At 35.8% G+C, this 21,608-nt stretch overlaps 1 protein-coding gene across 1 annotated transcript in view; it reads right to left on the reverse strand.

The window, feature by feature from the left end:
• Positions 1 to 1,609: 1,609 nt before the first annotated feature.
• Positions 1,610 to 21,608, reverse strand: part of LOC110458375 (sushi, von Willebrand factor type A, EGF and pentraxin domain-containing protein 1-like) — a 52,655-nt gene continuing 32,656 nt past the window's right edge. The window contains exons 5-11 of the mRNA XM_021510042.1: positions 17,241 to 17,405; positions 15,450 to 15,617; positions 14,566 to 14,733; positions 11,542 to 11,670; positions 10,368 to 10,496; positions 8,717 to 8,837; positions 1,610 to 1,835 (exon numbers count right to left, since the gene is read on the reverse strand). Coding sequence (XP_021365717.1) covers positions 1,610 to 1,835; positions 8,717 to 8,837; positions 10,368 to 10,496; positions 11,542 to 11,670; positions 14,566 to 14,733; positions 15,450 to 15,617; positions 17,241 to 17,405 — 1,106 coding nt within the window. The remainder of the gene's footprint in view (positions 1,836 to 8,716; positions 8,838 to 10,367; positions 10,497 to 11,541; positions 11,671 to 14,565; positions 14,734 to 15,449; positions 15,618 to 17,240; positions 17,406 to 21,608) is intronic.

Below are 21,608 nucleotides of genomic sequence, written 5' to 3' on the forward strand. Positions count from 1 at the left end.
CCCCCCTTTTTACACCTATACTTTACAAGCCATTTGTTGTGGAGTTACCTCCCTGGAAACCCGTTGTTTTCGGAAGAGTTACCTCCCGGTAATGCAGGCTATACGCTACCTTATACATTATGCATAAGGTTTATTGTAGAGCTACCTCCCTGAAGAATATATGCTACTTATACATCTGTTTGTCCGGGGTTAGTGTCAAAGTTTAATTACCTTACAAATGATGATACAAGTTGTGTGATAATTATCTCCCTTACATAATGTTATATCCGTGCTACGTCATACAGCTATCTCCCTGGAAACTATATATGCTGCCTTACATCTATAACCCAGGGTTAGTTTCAGAGTTATCTTCTTTACAAATTACACTGTTCATGTTGTTTTCTCTCTATCTAATCCCAAGGGAATTACTCTTAGGCGCTAAATAGACAATATGGAATATATGCACGTGATAATACTATTGTTGTCAATACCAATCAGTAGTAATGACAGTGAAATCAAATATGTGATTTTTTTTTTGGACTGCAATAAACCCGCGCAATTCCAGAAACAAACATTGCACGTAATTGTACACACATTACCCACTGCACCAAGCACAGTTCCTTAATAACCAACTTATCTCCCCTTCTGGAATTCTGCCTGAGTGAAACATTTGCTTGGTATTCCAATATTTCGTTTCGTTCTCCACTTGCTCAAGTTTTACAAAATTAGAAATGGTGTTGGTAGTTCTTATTTTCAATGATGCCCAGCTTCTTTATTTTCAATGATGTCCGAGATCCTCATTTAATATGATGTCGTCTTAAATGTTGTCCAGTTTACTTGTGGAATATGATGTCCACATATGTTTCTAGTATCTTCGTGTTGAATGTTATCCATGAATGTTATCCATTATCCTCGTGTTAAATGATGTCCAGTTTCCCCGTATTAACTGTTGTCTAATACCCTCGTACTAAATGTTGTCAAATTTTGTCTTGTGTTCTCTAGTTAAATGTTTTCCAGTATCTTTGTGCAAAATCACATACTTCCATTCCTTATTTGTGATATGATACCGAAAGAGAATGCAGATGATTTTAATAAGCAATATTCACAACCGCACTCTCCAGAATTTTGTATTATTTCATTATGGTTTGGGCATGAGTCTCACGACTGAAAACAACCATGAATAAAAGCCTGTAAAAGCTCAATTTCTCATCTCATTAGCTCGGTGATCTCCGTTACCTTTACGAACATTTTATAGCGTGTTCTTCTGCACCACCGGAAACTGACGAGGGAGTAAGCCAGAAAAGATGTGTTAGTTATCATACTAACACACGACTGATAAAAGATTAATTCCCTTGGCGACAACGTCCGAACAAAATCTAGGATTTAGTCAACATACGTGGATAAAGTAAAGGTTTATCAATACACAATAACAGTAATTTATTTCCTATTGCAATGTTCATTGGCTTAGGGGAGTTTAACAAGAGTTATCTCTCCGGCGTTATACATATGCAATGACAGTAATATATTATACAGTGTTCCAGTATCCTCAGCGGAGAATATGCAAAGTAACAGTAATACACTGCCCGGTATAAGTTGGTCCATTAATCTGTAAGTACTATACACGCACCTCCTATACATAATAACAGTAGTGGATGTACCAGTTAGGCGGGCCAACCGCATCTGGAATAGACCCAGAATAACTGTCTATATTAAATAGGTTTTCATTATCGAAGTAAGTGTGTCCCGGGTTCGAGGCCATGTCTTGGACACTTTGACAACCGCTTCCTGAATGCGAAAAAAGTACGAACGGAGTGTTTGTCATCATTGACATAGGGGTACTTTTAGAACCATCGGACCTGTAAGGAATAGAATTTCAAGGTTTGTTAGATATTTACAGGTTCCAGTATCACTGGGAACAGTTTCCTTACACACTGGAAGAACAGACATGCAGCAAAAGATTCATTAACAAGGTAGAGAATATATGGTCAGTTTTACAAATGTTGTTAAGGTCGAGTTTTATCAAACAAATAATAAATAAAGGATTAGCTTCTTTAATCAAGTAAAGAAAAATGGACCAACTTCGCTAAATACGTAAAGAATATACAGCAGGCTTTTCTTAACACAAAGACTATAGGGCAGGCTTATCTCGGCACAAATGATATAGGACAGGCTTATCTCAACACAAAAAATATAGGAAAGGCTTATCTCAGCACACAAATAATATAGGACAGGCTTATCTCAACACAAAGAATATAGGAAAGGCTTATCTCAACACAAAGAATAAAGGACAGGCTTATCTCAACACAAAGAATATAGGACAGGCTTATCTCAACACAAAGAATATAGGACAGGCTTATCTCAACACAAAGAATATAGGACAGGCTTATCTCAACACAAAGAATATAGGACAGGCTTATCTCAACACAAAGAATATAGGACAGGCTTATCTCAACACAAAGAATATAGGACAGGCTTATCTCAACACAAAGAATATAGGACAGGCTTATCTCAACACAAAGAATATAGGACAGGCTTATCTCAACACAAAGAATATAGGACAGGCTTATCTCAACACAAAGAATATAGGACAGGCTTATCTCAACACAAAGAATATAGGACAGGCTTATCTCAACACAAAGAATATAGGACAGGCTTATCTCAACACAAAGAATATAGGACAGGCTTATCTCAACACAAAGAATATAGGACAGGCTTATCTCAACACAAAGAATATAGGACAGGCTTATCTCAACACAAAGAATATAGGACAGGCTTATCTCAACACAAAGAATATAGGACAGGCTTATCTCAACACAAAGAATATAGGACAGGCTTATCTCAACACAAAGAATATAGGACAGGCTTATCTCAACACAAAGAATATAGGACAGGCTTATCTCAACACAAAGAATATAGGACAGGCTTATCTCAACACAAAGAATATAGGACAGGCTTATCTCAACACAAAGAATATAGGACAGGCTTATCTCAACACAAAGAATATAGGACAGGCTTATCTCAACACAAAGAATATAGGACAGGCTTATCTCAACACAAAGAATATAGGACAGGCTTATCTCAACACAAAGAATATAGGACAGGCTTATCTCAACACAAAGAATATAGGACAGGCTTATCTCAACACAAAGAATATAGGACAGGCTTATCTCAACACAAAGAATATAGGACAGGCTTATCTCAACACAAAGAATATAGGACAGGCTTATCTCAACACAAAGAATATAGGACAGGCTTATCTCAACACAAAGAATATAGGACAGGCTTATCTCAACACAAAGAATATAGGACAGGCTTATCTCAACACAAAGAATATAGGACAGGCTTATCTCAACACAAAGAATATAGGACAGGCTTATCTCAACACAAAGAATATAGGACAGGCTTATCTCAACACAAAGAATATAGGACAGGCTTATCTCAACACAAAGAATATAGGACAGGCTTATCTCAACACAAAGAATATAGGACAGGCTTATCTCAACACAAAGAATATAGGACAGGCTTATCTCAACACAAAGAATATAGGACAGGCTTATCTCAACACAAAGAATATAGGACAGGCTTATCTCAACACAAAGAATATAGGACAGGCTTATCTCAACACAAAGAATATAGGACAGGCTTATCTCAACACAAAGAATATAGGACAGGCTTATCTCAACACAAAGAATATAGGACAGGCTTATCTCAACACAAAGAATATAGGACAGGCTTATCTCAACACAAAGAATATAGGACAGGCTTATCTCAACACAAAGAATATAGGACAGGCTTATCTCAACACAAAGAATATAGGACAGGCTTATCTCAACACAAAGAATATAGGACAGGCTTATCTCAACACAAAGAATATAGGACAGGCTTATCTCAACACAAAGAATATAGGACAGGCTTATCTCAACACAAAGAATATAGGACAGGCTTATCTCAACACAAAGAATATAGGACAGGCTTATCTCAACACAAAGAATATAGGACATGCTTATCTAAGCACAAAGAATATAGGAAGGGCTTATCTCAATACAAAGAATAAAGGACAGGCTTCCTTCTCTCAACACAAAGAATATAGGACAGGCTTATCTCAACACAAAGAATAAAGGACAGGCTTATTTCAACACAAATAATATAGGACAGGCTTATCTTAACACATAGAATATAGGAAAGGCTTATCTTAACACAAAGAATATAGGACAGGCTGATCTCAACACAAAGAATATAGGACAGGGTTATCTCAACACAAAGAATATAGGACAGGCTTATCTCAACACCAATAATATAGGACAGGCTAATCTCAACACAAAGAATATAGGACAGGCTTAACTTAACACAAAGAATATAGGAAAGGCTTATCTCAACACAAAGAATATAGGACAGGATTATCTCAACACAAAGAATATAGGACAGGCTGATCTCAACACAAAGAATATAGGACAGGGTTATCTCAACACAAAGAATAAAGGACAGGCTTATTTCAACACAAAGAATATAGGACAAGCTCATCTCAACACAAAGAATATAGGACAGGGTTATCTCAACACAAAGAATATAGGACTGGCTTATCTCAACACAAAGAATATAAGACAGGCTAATCTCAACACAAAGAATACAGGACAGGCTTATCTTAACACAAAGAATATAGAAAAGGCTTATCTCAACACAAAGAATATAGGAAAGGCTTATCTCAATACAAAGAATATAGGACAGGCTTCGCTCAACACAAAGAATATAGGACAGGGTTATCTCAACACAAAGAATAAAGGACAGGCTTATTTCAACACAACGAATATAGGACAGGCTTATCTCAACACAAAGAAAATAGGACAGGCTTATCTGATCACAAAGAATATAGAACTATTTTCTCTTAACACAAAGAATATAGGACAGGCTTATCTCACCACAAAGAATATAGGACAGGCTCATCTCAACACAAAGATTATAGGACAGGGTTATCTCAACACAAAGAATATAGGACTGGCTTATCTCAACACAAAGAATATAAGACAGGCGAATCTCAACACAAAGAATATAGGACAGGCTTATCTAAACACAAAGAATATAGGACTAGCTTCTTTTAACACAACGAATATAGCAAAGGCTTATCTCAATACAAAGAATATAGGACAGGCTTATCTCAACACCAATAATATAGGACAGGCTAATCTCAACACAAAGCATATAGGACAGGCTTATCTTAACACAAAGAATATAGAAAAGGCTTATCTCAACACAAAGAATATAGGAAAGGCTTATCTCAATACAAAGAATATAGGACAGGCTTATCTCAACACCAATAATATAGGACAGGCTAATCTCAACACAAAGCATATAGGACAGGCTTATCTTAACACAAAGAATATAGAAAAGGCTTATCTCAACACAAAGAATATAGGACAAGCTTATCTCACCACAAAGAATATAGGACAGGCTCATCTCAACACAAAGAATATAGGACAGGGTTATCTCAACACAAAGAATAAAGGACAGGCTTATTTCAACACAAAGAATATAGGACAGGCTCATCTTAACACAAAGAATATAGGAAAGGCTTATCTTAACACAAAGAATATAGGACAGGCTGATCGCAACACAAAGAATATAGGACAGGGTTATCTCAACACAAAGAATAAAGGACAGGCTTATTTCAACACAACGAATATAGGACAGGCTTATCTCAACACAAAGGATATAGGACATGCTTATCTTAGCACAAAGAATATAGGACAGGCTTATCTTAGCACAAAGCATATAGGACAGGCTTATCGCAACACAAAGAATATAAGACAGGCTAATCTCAACACAAAGAATATAGGACAGGCTCATCTTAACACAAAGAATATAGGAAAGGCTTATCTTAACACAAAGAATATAGGACAGGCTGATCGCAACACAAAGAATATAGGACAGGGTTATCTCAACACAAAGAATAAAGGACAGGCTTATTTCAACACAAAGAATATAGGACATGCTTATCTTAGCACAAAGAATATAGGACAGGCTTATCTTAGCACAAAGCATATAGGACAGGCTTATCGCAACACAAAGAATATAGAACAGGCTTCTCTCAACACAAAGAATATAGGACAGGCTTATTTCAACACAAAGAATATAGGACAGGCTTATAGCAACACAAATAATATAGGACAGGCTCATCTCAACACAAAGAATATAGGAAAGGCTTATCTCAATACAAAGAATATAGGACAGGCTTCGCTCAACACAAAGAATATAGGACAGGGTTATCTCAACACAAAGAATAAAGGACAGGCTTATTTCAACACAAAGAATATAGGACATGCTTATCTAAGCACAAAGAATATAGGACAGGCTTATCTCAATACAAAGAATATAGGACAGGCTTATCTCAACACCAATAATATAGGACAGGCTAATCTCAACACAAAGAACAGAGGACAGGCTTATCTGATCACAAAGAATATAGAACTATTTTCTCTTAACACAAAGAATATAGGACAGGCTTATCTGATCACAAAGAATATAGAACTATTTTCTCTTAACACAAAGAATATAGGACAGGCTTATCTGATCACAAAGAATATAGAACTATTTTCTCTTAACACAAAGAATATAGGACAGGCTTATCTGATCACAAAGAATATAGAACTAGCTTCTCTTTACACAAAGAATATAGGACAGGCTTATCTTAACACAAAGATTATAGGAAAGGCTTATCTCAACACAAAGAATATAGGAAAGGCTTATCTCAATACAAAGAATATAGGACAGGCTTCTCTCAACACAAAGAATATAGGACAGGCTTATATCAACACAAATAATATAGGACAGGCTCATCTCAACACAAAGAATATAGGAAAGGCTTATCTCAACACAAAGAATATAGGAAAGGCTTATCTCAATACAAAGAATATAGGACAGGCTTCGCTCAACACAAAGAATATAGGACAGGGTTATCTCAACACAAAGAATATAGGACAGGTTTATCTCAACACAAAGAATATAGGACAGGCTTCTCTCAACACAAAGAATATAAGACCGGCCTATCTCAACACAAAGAATAAAGGACAGGCTTATTTCAACACAACGAATATAGGACAGGCTCATCTCAACACAAAGAATATAGGAAAGGCTTATCTCAACACAAAGAATATAGGACAGGCTTATCTCAACACAAAGAATATAGGACAGGCTTATAGCAACACAAATAATATAGGACAGGCTCATCTCAACACAAAGATTATAGGACAGGGTTATCTCAACACAAAGACTATAAGACAGGCTAATCTCAACACAAAGAATATAAGACAGGCTAATCTCAACACAAAGACTATAAGACAGGCTAATCTCAACACAAAGACTATAAGACAGGCTAATCTCAACACAAAGATTATAGGCAAAGAATATAGGACTAGCGTCTTTTAACACAACGAATAAAGGACTTGTTCCTTTTATTGCAAAACTAATATAGAACAGCTTCTCTTATTACAAAAATAAGATAGAACTAGCTTCTCTTCATGCAAATATAATACAGAATAGCTTCCCTGGTAACGTAAAGCATATAAGTCCAGCTTCGCAAAACACGTAAAGCATCTTATTGAACAAGTAATTGTAAGGAATTTAGCACTAGCTTTTCTAAATACGAAGATTATAGAAATAGCGCCACTAAACACGTCAAAACGTATCGTAAAAACCTTAAACGAAAAACTCTTCCCCTTATTTCTGGTGTGAGTTTGTAATGTTTATAGTTCCATTTTACTTGTATTTCCTTTGGTTGTAAAACAGACACAGTTTTCATTTACGGCGAATACAATTTACACACAATCACCTTTGAAGAGCTGTTGATGCCATACTCGACAGCTCGTGAATGGCATTCAGCAAATATACCGATTTATCACATGTGCTAAGAACTAGTTATTATAAGTTAAATATGTGTTTTCCCAACTTAGATTACAAAACGTGGATTCAAAACAATTATGACAATTGATAAATAACAAAAAGTTAAGAGCAGTGTTGTGACATGTGACTTCTTAAAAGAAGATCAGAACAAATATTGTAAATATACGTGGGAATAAAAAGGGCACAAGATAAAAATACATACAACACCAGGTATATTATACAGCCTTTAGTACTAATGCTTTCATATAAACGATACCAGAAACAAGATACATGTAATACGTTAGTTAAAAAGTTAAGAACCCCTGTCCCACTACACTGCGATTTTTTCTTATATGGAGTAACCTCCCCATTCTTGTTGGTTGTATTTTGTTTAATTCGTCTTAATTATTTCTCATGAAAGTCCTGCAATGTAGGGTTATCTTTTCAGAAATGATGTATCAACATCTTGTCATGCCGTAAATAAACCTAGTTTCTAGCACTTAATTACAGGTTTTCGCAGTGGTACGGGGATCACTAACTGCCCGAACACGTGGGTTTTCTCCGGGTACTCCGGTTTCCTCCCACACTAAGACACCCCCACGCGCTGACATCCGGACCAACAAGAGTGATTAATATAAGTTGAAATAACTTGTTTCATAATTGTTGTAAAATAAATAAAGTTTATATATTTATATATCACTAACTAATATGTGACTTATATGCAATACAACGGTGTGAAGTTTGTAAAATAAAAATAAAAAAAACCATTGATATATTGTTTATGTTTGTTTTTCGAGGGTTGACACACAACATTCTGCAAATAACTTTTCAAGATACTGAAGGTCAATAGAGTTTATAAATTTACCTGCAGCAGAAGTACAGTTCTGTATCGTAAGTGCCGAGTATTTTTGGGAGGGCCCCAGACATGGGCCTTATAGTATTGTCGAGGTCCTCCTCGTCAAAATAGATGTATCCACTTGAAAACCCTTAAAACACACATAGTAAAAGTTAATATAAAAATAAAATTATGCAAGCATGACACTTTCTTTATTTCATTTCATGATAAAATCAGAATTGGGAACAGTTCTAATTCGAAACTTGTTGGTTTTCATTCTAATCGGTGTGGATTCGACTTCCTGTTTTTTTCTGTCTAAATATAATTGCAATTTATTCAGAAATGTGTTTCTTTTATTCTTTTGACCCAGAGTACAACTGCAGTGATGGGTCCTGATTACACGAAATGAACATAATTATGATGCAGATAAACATATGTCACAAAAGAAGAACAATGCTGTTACAAGGGATCATGAGTATAAACTATTCAAGAATAGATCGCGCCTAAACATGGGAAAGAATTCATTTTGTCACCGAACTGTTGACATCAGGAACAGCCTGTCACCTGAAATTATGTCATCAAGAACTATCAAATCTTTCGAGTCTTGCCTAGACCATCACTGGACAAACCAACCGATACTTTATAATTATAGAGAACCAAATTCATTATACACCCGTAGTTAAATATATGAACTAAATATACTTTCTGATAATTAATTAACAAATTAATGTTGTGAACAGACGTAAGTAATGACTCTAATTGGGAATATATACATTTTATTTTCACCTCATTTTTTAATGATTAATGTTATTCAAACAACCACTTGGATGATACTTCGTATGTCCATGCTCTTGTCAGAATGTGTTAAAACCGTACTTAGCTCACAACAGAGGATTTCATAAGAATAAAATATTTGTAATGATAATAATAAACAACTTTATTTAACGAGGAAGACATGTTTAGCCAAAGGCTAATCTACCGCATGGTTCCCATTGTTGGTAAAACATATAAGAGGTTAGTAAATCATAATTACAAATATCACAGATACATAAATATTGCAACATAATATCGTTATAGAATTAAATGTTTTGTATCAGCTATGAGAATATCACAGAATGTACAAGTGTTGAATTTAGGTTAAAATGTATCACCTAAGATACAATATTGCTTAATACAAGTGTAAAAATTATCACAGAATGCACAAATTTGCCGGTTCGTCAATTAAAATGGCACAATGCCTTATGTACATACACCTATATGTTAATATAGTCAAAAAATTGTAGGTATCTGTGTCAGGATCCCTGTCCCTGGGTTTTTCGTATTGAACTAACCTCCCCTTAATTCGATTTGGTCATTTGGACCAGGACATTTCCATTGTTTAATTAGTTTCGTTTATGTTTGCCACTTTCTTATAAATTCATGCACCGTACCATTTACCGCAAATTATTGTAATTTCACTTTTTTAAGTTTTTAATTGAGTAAGTGAGAAACGTTTAGGAAGTGAGAGATAAAATTGCTATGCTGGCTGAAAAGTTTGAAATATGAAAATGCTTTTGGATACTGTTTCATTACGTTTGTGTTGAACGTATTCGAAGGAAAAGGTTTCCCAAATGATGGACACATCGTTACCAACGGTTTATTGAACAAAAGGGTAGAAATAATGAGTTGAACTCTTCCTTACCCGTTGGACAGTAGTCGCCGTACATCATTATACAATACGTGCCGGCCGGCCACACGGAGGGACCAGTATTTTCGTTAGCATCTGTCTTCGTACAAAAGTGCCACACCACGTAACCACCGGAAGCAGAACCTATTGATTAATAAAAAAAATCGCTCAGGAAATATGTAAGAAAATTCTAAATATTCCGGATATTTTTCATGTATGCCTATAAATGCTTCTTTTTGATTATATTAACATTAACGATCAATATTTTAGCAAATGTTGTTATGGTCCGATAACATACAGTTGTTTTGCTGACAAACTTGCATGAAGCCCTACCGGGCTTTTTCAAGTTTGTCATCAATAGCAATGTGTGTTAAAGGACCATAACAACATTTGCTAAAACCGTCATTGCTTAAATATTACGGCCCTGCACTACGAGCGATTATATCTAATTAAACAATACAAATATACAATATCAAAACAGAACAAAAACAAAGATGTAAAAACCTTCTACAATACAAAACTAGAGAAATTGTGAGCGAGCTTCTATTTGTTTACAGACGGTCAAATGATTGCATCACAAATCCCTTCCTTTCATGCACATCTTCACATGATGTACTTTCACCGTGGCTGGTTACAACAAAAATCCAACAAATAGTTAAGGAGGAGTTGTGCTTACAAGGTTTCTTGAGCAGAAATGTAAATATTCAAGGGCCATAACTCGAAGAAAAAAAAGTAGAATAGCAAATTCATTTAAATCTACATGTAATGTACTTTCACTGTGTAAAGTAACCAAAACATCCAAAAAACTGTTTGTGCTTAGAAGGTTCATGGACAGATAGACGGACAGGGTGATTTCTATATACCTCCTAAACTTCGTGTGCAGGGGGGTATAGTGTACATGTATAACGAATGACAGGTATTATTTTCTATCACAAACCGGTTTCCATCAGGAATCCATTCTTTGCAAAGTTTCTCAACCTGATAGAGAAGACAGCTTTCCTTGTTGAAAGATTATTACAAAAACAATAAATGAAAAGAAATAAGAATGGATGTCATTTCCCCCAAAAAAAAGAAAAAAAAAAAGAAAAAAAAAACATTTTGTGAATATCATTATTTTGGTCTTGATTATATAACTTATTTCCGAGGAATTTAGAAAACGTAACTGATACAATCAGTAACAAACGTATACCTGTAAGGTCATTGTTGCTGTTGTAATTACTACCAGCATCTTCTGTGTGAAAGGTTTTTTGACCCACTAGAAAACCCGTAGGACATCCCGTAGTAGGCTGGAGCAATGAATATGTTCCATAGGGCCAATCTATAAAAAGAATTCAATTGTACAACTTTATTACATTTTTATCAATTATTAATAATATTTACAGTTTCAGGTGTAATTGACTCAATAACCCTTGTTGAGGTCATTATCAACCGATAGTCATTCTCGTGTGGTTATACCTCGTGCGCGTACGTAGTGACGGCAACATGGCGATTGTTCCTCGTGGAAACTTTGACGTTATCGCTAAATCTTACACAATCACGCGCCACACACAAAGTTATTCCGACATTAACAGGGCTCCCACACAAACTCCCATCTCAAATGCGTCGGTTTTGTTTTCAATTCAGTCCGGTATGTTGACAAATTTATCGTTCACAAGCTGCTTCTTCAACTTCAATAGCAACCAACAATAAATGACTCCGGCGAAGCGTGGTGCGAGGCGTAACCGTATCACACATCGGGTTTGAATGGAATATTTGTAATTCTTCCGCGGAATATAGTCCGGATAAAAGAACGCGTTTTAAGGAAAATCTTGATAGAACATGTATGGGGTTTTCACTAGTTTTTCAGAACAGTTACATGTAAACTGTATATTATGCAAATCATATTGAAATATGTGAAATGTTGAAATTTGTTGTTCGGGTTATTTTTGTCGTGAAACTTTCAAATGGAAAAACACGAAACGGGTAATATTTAAGAAATATACTATAACTTTAAGGATTAATTTTCTATTTAGTTTAGGTTTTCGGGTGATAACTACAATGGAACTCGGGTAAATAAGTCATAATCGGCGAAAGATTATTCAATTTACCCGAGTTCCATTGTAGTTATCACCTGTTAACCTATACTAAACTATACTAGCTCAGCCATTTTGTTTACAGAAGTTGTAGTGCGTAGGAATATGACCTATTTTACATGGTGCCAAGACTCAGTTGCATGTTTTATTGCACGTGTGCTATATTGTTTATATTTTTGAGCGGTAATATTGCACGGAAATAGCATGTATTGAGGGGATAGTACGTTGTTTTGAGTGGCTTTACTGGCGATTAGAACGATAGGTCGAGAGTTTTAGCAAAATTTCATGTTCTAATCGCCAGTATAGCCACTCAAAACAACGTATTATCCCTATTCTAACACACATGAACAAATATACTGCGCTAATATGTTCAGAAACATTGTATTTCTTTGTACACAAGTACGTAGTAAAGTACTTTATGACCTGAACTGGCGACGTGTCATTCTGCAGCGGACTGACCAATCGGAAAGAAGCTTCCAAAAGTCGGTCATTTGGCCCCGCCCATACTTGCGAGTGCTCGATCTGTATGTTGACGATGCGGAATATTTAAATTATTCCTGAACGTCCTGTTACCAAAGTTTATACGACACATTTGGATTAATATTGACCAAATTCTTACATTTCCATGATAGTCATTATGCATACCAATCTGTGCTTATGAACAAAATCGGTGATTATTTGTATAGATGTGTGAAGAGTGTTTTGTGTAAATTCATACGACACATGTGGAATGTTTTATTTGATTTCGAATCTAACTAGATGCCTTCATACGGATGGAACGAACGTTTCAGTAATAAATGGAGGTAAGAACAAGGAATGTTTACTTTTTACTTTTTGATTCATTTAACAAATACATTGCATTGGTTGTTTCTGTTCTGTTGCCTGCTAGCTTTATCAGCGGGATATTGCTAAGAGGCGAGCTTGACGCTATATTGTTTTGGTTAGAAACGGGGCGTGGCTTAAGTGCGATATGAGGAGCTTAACACGATTAATCATGATTCTATTGCAGATTAGAACATGGTCCGTAACCAATCAAAACACGCGTTGCAAACGAATCGTGTTAGAATATAAAACAAATATATATATACATGTATGAACCGTCAAAAAGGGGACAAAACAAGGATTGGCCAATCATGGCACCCATCTTAATTAGTTCGCGCACTTCAGACGGGATTATTCATTGTTAAACCCCATGCTAGATGTTCCAATCCTAGTTCTCGGCTTAGATAACCCGATTTCGCACATCACTTACTGATTATAAACCTTATTGTATTCGTTAGGTTCAGAACAACCATACAGGTAATCATCAAACTAAGACATGAAGAACAAGTCGACACTGGAAAATAGTTTTGGGACAATCAGTTAGACGTCGATTCAAGTTTCTCATGTAGAAAACCCAGTGTACGCGGTTTATTCGTCAACATGGCACCGCTATACCATCAATCCTGATACTTAGAGTACGCTTTTAAATCGGCTTGGCACACCAGGGCAATCACAAAGTCAAATGTAAACATTGAAAACAGTATTCAGCTTTAAGTCTCTTAAATGTTTTTCCAAAAATTGACAAAATAAGATTTTTTATATTAATTTATAACCAGAACATTGATTTAGGCACAAAATCAATGCTTGAGCATGAGAACGGTTTCATGAATAAGGTCCGAGTGTTAATTTGGGTATAACCCTACTGTATTTTGAATTTTGTGGCAGCATCTCGCGATTATACTGTCGCAAATGTCTGTTTTTTTGGCTCTGCTCTAAAATAAGAAGGGTAATCCCCATTCTAATTCAGAAAAGCTTGAATCACCGAAATAACCTACGATTTTAAAATGCTTCAAATTGCGCGTTTCCTTCAAAATCTGGGTCTTCGTGACGTGGATTCGGGTCTCGTTATTGTTTGTGACGTCATTAAAAATCAATTTCATGTCATGTCGGGTCAGTCGGGGTCATTAAGAATCGTCACCCGGGCCTGATAAGCAAATGAGATAATTGCAAACGTTATATCGTGGTGATAACGTCAAAGAATATTTCGATTGAGAAATCAAATACCGTGTTACATATCCAATGAATAAGAATTTGTATTTCAAATGTTCATGCAAATTATCTATTTTATCATTACCCGAAAATAACAAATTTTAACTCACCGCCACAAGCGACATTTGGAGTTGTCCATGAGCCAGTATTTTGGCAGGTAACATAATGAGACGGTTGTATGCTGGTCTTTCCGTCACAGAGGTAGTATCTGTTACTGCCAACAAGGTTTGTCCCAGGCTGGACTGTGGTTTCGTTCACAGTTGGCGGGGCCCCACAATCTACAACAGATATCAAGCATTCGTCAAAGTTGGCATCACAAAACTACAGAATTTCTTGTTCAGGTGATTAATCAATAAAAATCGACATTTTCCCAATGATTTTGAAGAATTTTAGAGAGACTAAAAGCCGAATACCGTTTTCAATATTCACACTTGTACCTTTGGTTGTGTCGTAGGATTTGAACGAGTTGTAAGACAATTGATTTCAGCTCAGAATCCATGCTTGAGCACGAGAACAGATTTATGAATATGGGTCTTGACGTTCTTTACTCTTTGTTATTACGTGTTTTGTTTATCGGATAAAGCAGAGTGAATGCAGAAGGATACCTTAGTGGTTTTGTGTTGTAACGAAACATTTACGGAAATTCAAACTTGTTTTGCCGAAAGAAACATTTGTGATGTAATATTTACGTATGAATAATACACAAAAAATGTTGTGATATACATGTTACGAATCTTACGGATAATTCAGACGTTTTTGTTATGACATTTAGTTTGGTTTGGTTTGATTTTGTTTAACGTCTATTAACAGTTATGGCCATTTAGGGACATGCCTCCATGTGTGTTATGCACACGTACATGTGTGTATGTGTGCTAGATGGAAGGAATGCTGATGTTTTGCCTCCTTGTGATGTTTGTGGTGCAACACATTTTTAAGGATAATGCTGACAGTTTTGTACTTACAGAAAATGCAGACACATATGACATATATTTACCAGTGCACGTGTATGACACGGCGGTCCACGATCCGCTGACTTGGCAGGTGATGGACGATGTTCCCCCAGCTATGTAGCCTGTGTCACACGTGAAGGTTATTACGGTTCCTACCGTCTTCTGAGTTGACGAAGTGGACGCATTTGTCACGGAAGGCGGAGTGGGGCACACTGAAATAATCAGGGGATGCGATCAGCTTGCTTGACTTATCTGGGTGAAATCCGTAATGCATTGCAATGTCTTTCTGTTATTTCTTCTTTTCGTATTGCAGAGTTATCTGCTCTTGTGAGCAGGTATTTATTGTTATGAGGGTAACGTCATTTGTTTATGAGGGTAACGTCATCAATTTTTGAGAAAACGATGTAATTTTCTCAAACAAACCTATGACGTAACAATCAATACCTGCTCACAAGAGAAGATAACTCTGCAATACGCACTGCATCCCGTCATCTTTTCATTAGTCTAATGTTAATCAGAATCGTATTGGGTGACAACGTTTAAGGGTAAAGCCAAAACCCTGTTTCAACGATAACAGTCTGAGAATAGGTAGAAGTAGATATAAAATAAATAGTTATCAGTTATGGACCTTTGCTGAGGTGAATACGTGATTGTATGAACCAGAGAAAGCGATATTAACAGAATCAAAGTCACCCTTTTCGGAACCCGTTTTTCATGAAACCCAGTTATTGTGATTAAGCCCAATTTCCTGTTCCCGTGATGGATTGATAATAAAATCATATTTTGTCAATAATTTACAAGAATGGGGGTGACTTTTATTGAAAGTTTACATTTGACTTTTGACCATGTTATATTATTTAAGCGATTTCTAAGAAAGATGGCTACAGCACAGAATTCATTCTTGAGTATGAGAATTGTGTCATGAATTCGGGCCCTCAAGTCAAAACCAAATATTTACTGAAATCCTTTGTTGTTGTATAACATATGCATTTATCATTGACCAAGACTAAACATAGGCAAATAGAACAAACAAATTTGACAGAGAACATGTTTGTGTTACAATAGGAGTGACGCCTTAAAGAGATGTTTCTAAAAATAGTAACAGTGAATCAATATGATAAATTACCGACCTTCACGTGATAATGAATCAACCAATGTTAATGTATGGGGAAATTATGTCATGAAATAAAATCACATATTAAATTAACAAAAAACATTACCTGTATATTAGAAATAACACAATATAAATTCATGTAACTGTCCTTACCACATGTAAACGTTTGGGTTGTTCATAGACCATTATTTTGACAATTCATTATTTTCCAAACTCATGGAATTATGTCATTACTGTAGGCAATTATATTATGATAATGTTACTCATAATGTCTTATATTGTGGCAAAACTAATGAAGTAAGAGACAAATTATGGTGCCGTTTAATTAGTATATTTGATATATAACGCAATGTACGTTTGCATAGTTTATCAGACTTGGATTTGAATAATACCTTTTTTGGTAGTGAATTAAATTATGAAATGTCATCTGAAGAAAATGAATATTCAAGATAAGGGATAGTAACACATGTGTATCAAAATTTAAAACAAAAGGCTACAAATCATTTCATTTTATATTTAAGCAATGATGCCCATTACAATGTTTATGCATACATAAGAATAGCGATACATGAATACTTTTCCAATGTTCGTGTGTATATATATGTTAAATGATTCTTATATGTTACTATTCTGTTTGTGTTATCTTCATATTGGAAGAAATAAAGAGAATAATAATAATATATTTTAATGACTCAATATACAGTCGTGTACCTGCCCTTACCACATGTAAATACTGGAGTTGTCCATAGGCCATTATTTTGACACGTCACAGATGCGTTCGCGTCGGGAGAAGATAAAGTTCCACATAAATAGAACCTTGTGCTTCCAACAGTTTTGTTCCCTTCAAGGACCGTACCGGAAGTGACGTCTGGTGGGGCACCACAATCTGCAAATGTGTTTCACATCGGATCGCTTACTAACATTAAATACATATTTACCAGAAAATGTATTAATTGAAGTATCCCATGCATGTTTTATCATATAACCATGTGTAAAAGTCACAAGATGGTTATCACCAAAACATTACGGGTATTTATTTCCTACAACACCGCTTGAGTGTATAATTGTACTATGACGGTAGTTTCTTTCAACCAGACGCTTGATCACTTGTAATCCAAAAGACTTTCTAAGGTGTACAGTTATGTTCCCTTCTTTCGCTTTGGATATATATGAAGGTCTATTGGACAGAAACACTTCCGTTGAACAGGTAGCTCAGCCAGGTATACATTGTAGCGATAGTATTACAATCTGAGGTGAAGGGTTCAAATGTCGGTGTAGCCAAGCTGAAGTTTTACACTCAGAACACTGTTTTGGTTATACATGTGTATTTTTTTTTATTTTTCATCTTTATTATTTTTTCCAGTTAAGTCCCACATGGTTAAGAAAGGATTTATAAAAGCTATAGTCATGTCGAAAACAGTTTCCAGGGATACCTCACAAAGAACATATTGTAAAACCCTAGGAAGACGCAATCAAGTTGATTATATGTTCGAAAGGATGCATCATTGGTTTACACTTATATATCTAGATGAACATCACCAAAACTATTAGATGTTCCTTTGGGAGACATTGAATTGAAAGGAAATATCGCCTAAAAGAAAGGATACATATGACAGAAAAGACAAACAAGAGGTTCCAGGTTTTCAAAGAAAATCATATTAAGTGCCAACCTCACTATCACTGCTAGGGTAACTCTTTTCGTGTATATAGTAACGTGACACCTCTTTCGACCACATTTTTCGTAGTCAATGGGCAAAGATGGTTCCAAGGCGGGGTGGCAATAAAATATGAGAGAAAAGTAGAGTGTAGGTCTAAATTGTAGCGATAGGTTAGCAGATATATTTTGGTTCCATTTCATGATTTCCCCAATATCCTCGATACTCCAGGGATCACGCTTACCTATCTTCTTTGTACCCCTCGGATGTGTTGTGAAACAATCCAAGTCTTAGTGTGCGCCAACATTGTGAATGAGACAAGAAGATTGGTTCGATCCTTTGATGTACATCAAAAGAATCTCGCGTAAGCGTAACGGTACAATTGACCAACTTTGTAGTTGGTTGTCGCTTGTCTGTAATCGTCAAAGGACAAGCGATTGGCCAGGTTTGTTTTTACATGACACCAATCAAATAGCCTAGCCACGTGCCTTCAAATTTGCTATGACATTACAGGAGTGCAGAGACTCTAAGTGAGTGTAACCCCTGGAGTACCGAGGTTGTGTCCCTAGGAGAACACACAACCACACAGTGACATAGGCGCCTTAAGATTTTTTTGTTTACGTGTCAAAGAGCTTGCTCAGAATATCGGAACTTTTGTGATAGATATCGACTGCTGATAAACTTACATCCCAATTTTCGAGTGATGCATGTTGAGAAAGACTATGGCAAAGATAATCATGATCGTATTGGGTTATAATCTATTTCTATATGCAGTATGGATATCGACGTTTTTACCTATCCTCTATAATGATCACTGTCCTACTGCCCTGTGTTTCTTTCTGTATGCAGTGACCTCCACATAACTGCCGATTCGACATTACTGTAAAACTATTAGGCCAGGTCACTTCCGTCGAACAGGTAACAATAGCTCGAATCCGGGTCTAGCATATCAACATACTTGTACATTCAGAACACTGGAGTTTGACTATGGCGGCAAAATATGTCTAGAACTTTCCTACAATTTTTAACAGTGGCACAGGGATCCTTAATATGACTTGTTATTTTTCTGTCATTATCCTGGTACCTAATATAAGAACGTGATATTGTTTTTGGGTTTGTCGATGAAACAGAAGATTCTTTCCCTTTTGGAACACAGCGTACTGTTTGACCTGTACATTTCCAAGGGTCTCCATGTAATTGTTTTTCTTTTTTTTATATTTCGCCCTAGTTTTACTGATTGAGGACTCAAATAACCTATTGGCACTTCGGAATTATCTTGGTTTTTTTATTGTAAAATGCATCAAACCAATTATTTTCTAATTTCCCAAAACCTGTAGACAACTCGCGTCATGACGAACGTGATAATGCCTCAACACATATACATGCGGTTTTTAATGCCTGATTTGAGGCCGACATTAACTAAGACATAACATGTCTGTTGCTATTGATTTCAACGCTTTAATTATTGGATATAAAAGAGTCGTTTTACAATTTCCATTAAGCTTTAAAATCGCATCTGAAGGATACTTATTGTATGTTACAAATTGAAAGTTATGCAATCTATAATGGGAATTGTTCGGTTCGATGTTAAACCAAAATAAAGGTGGAGATAAACCAGCTTCATATTGACGAGAGCAGCATTCAATGTTTTATTATAATGCGACATATTATTTTAAATACTACAACGGAAGCTATATAGAGTTCATCCAACAAAGGGAGACAATTCTCCGGAAGTCGATTGTCGCCATCTCCCTAGTCTCGTTCAACCAGACGCTTGATCACTTGTAATTCAAGAGTCTGGTCAAACACAGTGCATTAACATTATCACCACAGGAGGGCAGTATTTCTACTTTCGTTTCCGGACGTTATGTCAACGTCATTTAACATTTCAATGAATAATGAAATTAATGAAAAAAGTTACCTATGCATGCATTACTGAAGGACCCGTGTATTCACTTTTATCGATAACAATGTAAGTAAATGTGTCAAATCTCCAGAATAATGCCATATATTTCCATTGAATAAATCGTAACTAAGCACAAAGCCAACAAGGCTGACTGAAGTTTGAAAAAAGCTTGCAAAGCATGTGAGATTTTACCTGTACACCATTCAAAACACCTTCAAATTCTCACTCAGGTAATCTGGCTTGACTTGTATCAATAGCCTTGTTAGCTTCATGAATTATTGTAAAAATATCCAATGAAAATTCACGAAATCATTCTTTTTGAAGCATTTTCTTACATTTTTCTCGTAAATAGTGAAAAAATGGATACTTCAGGAATGCATATACAGGTAATTTTTTAATGAACTAAAATATTTAATGTGATTTTGGACCACTCAAATTCTGACTTCAAAAGTTAAAAATGGTGTGTCAACCTTTGACCAATGATTTTTTTTTACCAGAATCTCGGTAAGCCTCGTTATGATGTCACAAAACGAAAGCACTGCGTTTGACCAGACTCTCTATTCGGCGTAGCTTGCGCAGGCAACAAGAGTCTGGTTGAACGAGACTACCATCTCCCTTGCTAGCGTATGTATAAAGCGTTTCGATCGCGCACCTGTCAATACACAACATCGCTCATGCAAACATAACAAACATTGAATTGTACCCTTGTAAATATTGCAGCGTCGAACGGGACTCCAATCCTTAATAATTAGTATACATGTACTAGCCTAACCTACACAATCTTTATTTAGAATCCCTGTACCTGCCAAAACAATTAATTTGGTTTGAAAACTCTTTTTTTTCGGCATGACTATAGCTTTGATAATCATTTCTGAAATGAAACATATACCTTGCGAAACTTTCATAAAAGATAATGAAGATATGATAATAAAAATAAAAATAAATATTATGACTGTAAAAACACAGGGTCAAACATGATTCGAACCCTGGTCCTCCAATCATCAAACTGTCGCTTTTACCAACTGTGCTATCTAGCATGCTGTAGAACCTGTCGCGCTGCAGTCATATAAAAAACGAAATTATGGAGAGGTTACTGGATGTTCGAAAACTACAGTGGTATTTTCTAGTTCTTTTACCTACATATGCTATTTTTGGGGTATACATGTATTTAGCAGATGTTCTGTTCTCTTTTCGTTTTCCGAGGTATGTTACAGGTAACAAACACGTGATAGAATTGATGAGATTTTCGACCGATGTACATCGATATACATAAAAAGAGTACAATTTGTATAAAATGCTATTCCATCTATAGTATCAAATAATTCTGAAAGTAATCATTCTTGTCGTGAATAGAGAACGCATCGAAAGTAGCAAATACGGAGGTATTGTACATATGAAATGCGATATCACAGTGTACAGGGTGACGGACCAATTCTAAGGAGGTTCTTGTTAATTCAGCTATTACAGGGATAGCTCCTTGATGGTACCTATTATGTAATTCAAGCGTTAGATATTTATTGACCCCCCC

Source organism: Mizuhopecten yessoensis, unplaced genomic scaffold (assembly GCF_002113885.1).
Source record: "Mizuhopecten yessoensis strain PY_sf001 unplaced genomic scaffold, ASM211388v2 scaffold9561, whole genome shotgun sequence".
Taxonomy (NCBI): Eukaryota; Metazoa; Mollusca; class Bivalvia; order Pectinida; family Pectinidae; genus Mizuhopecten; species Mizuhopecten yessoensis.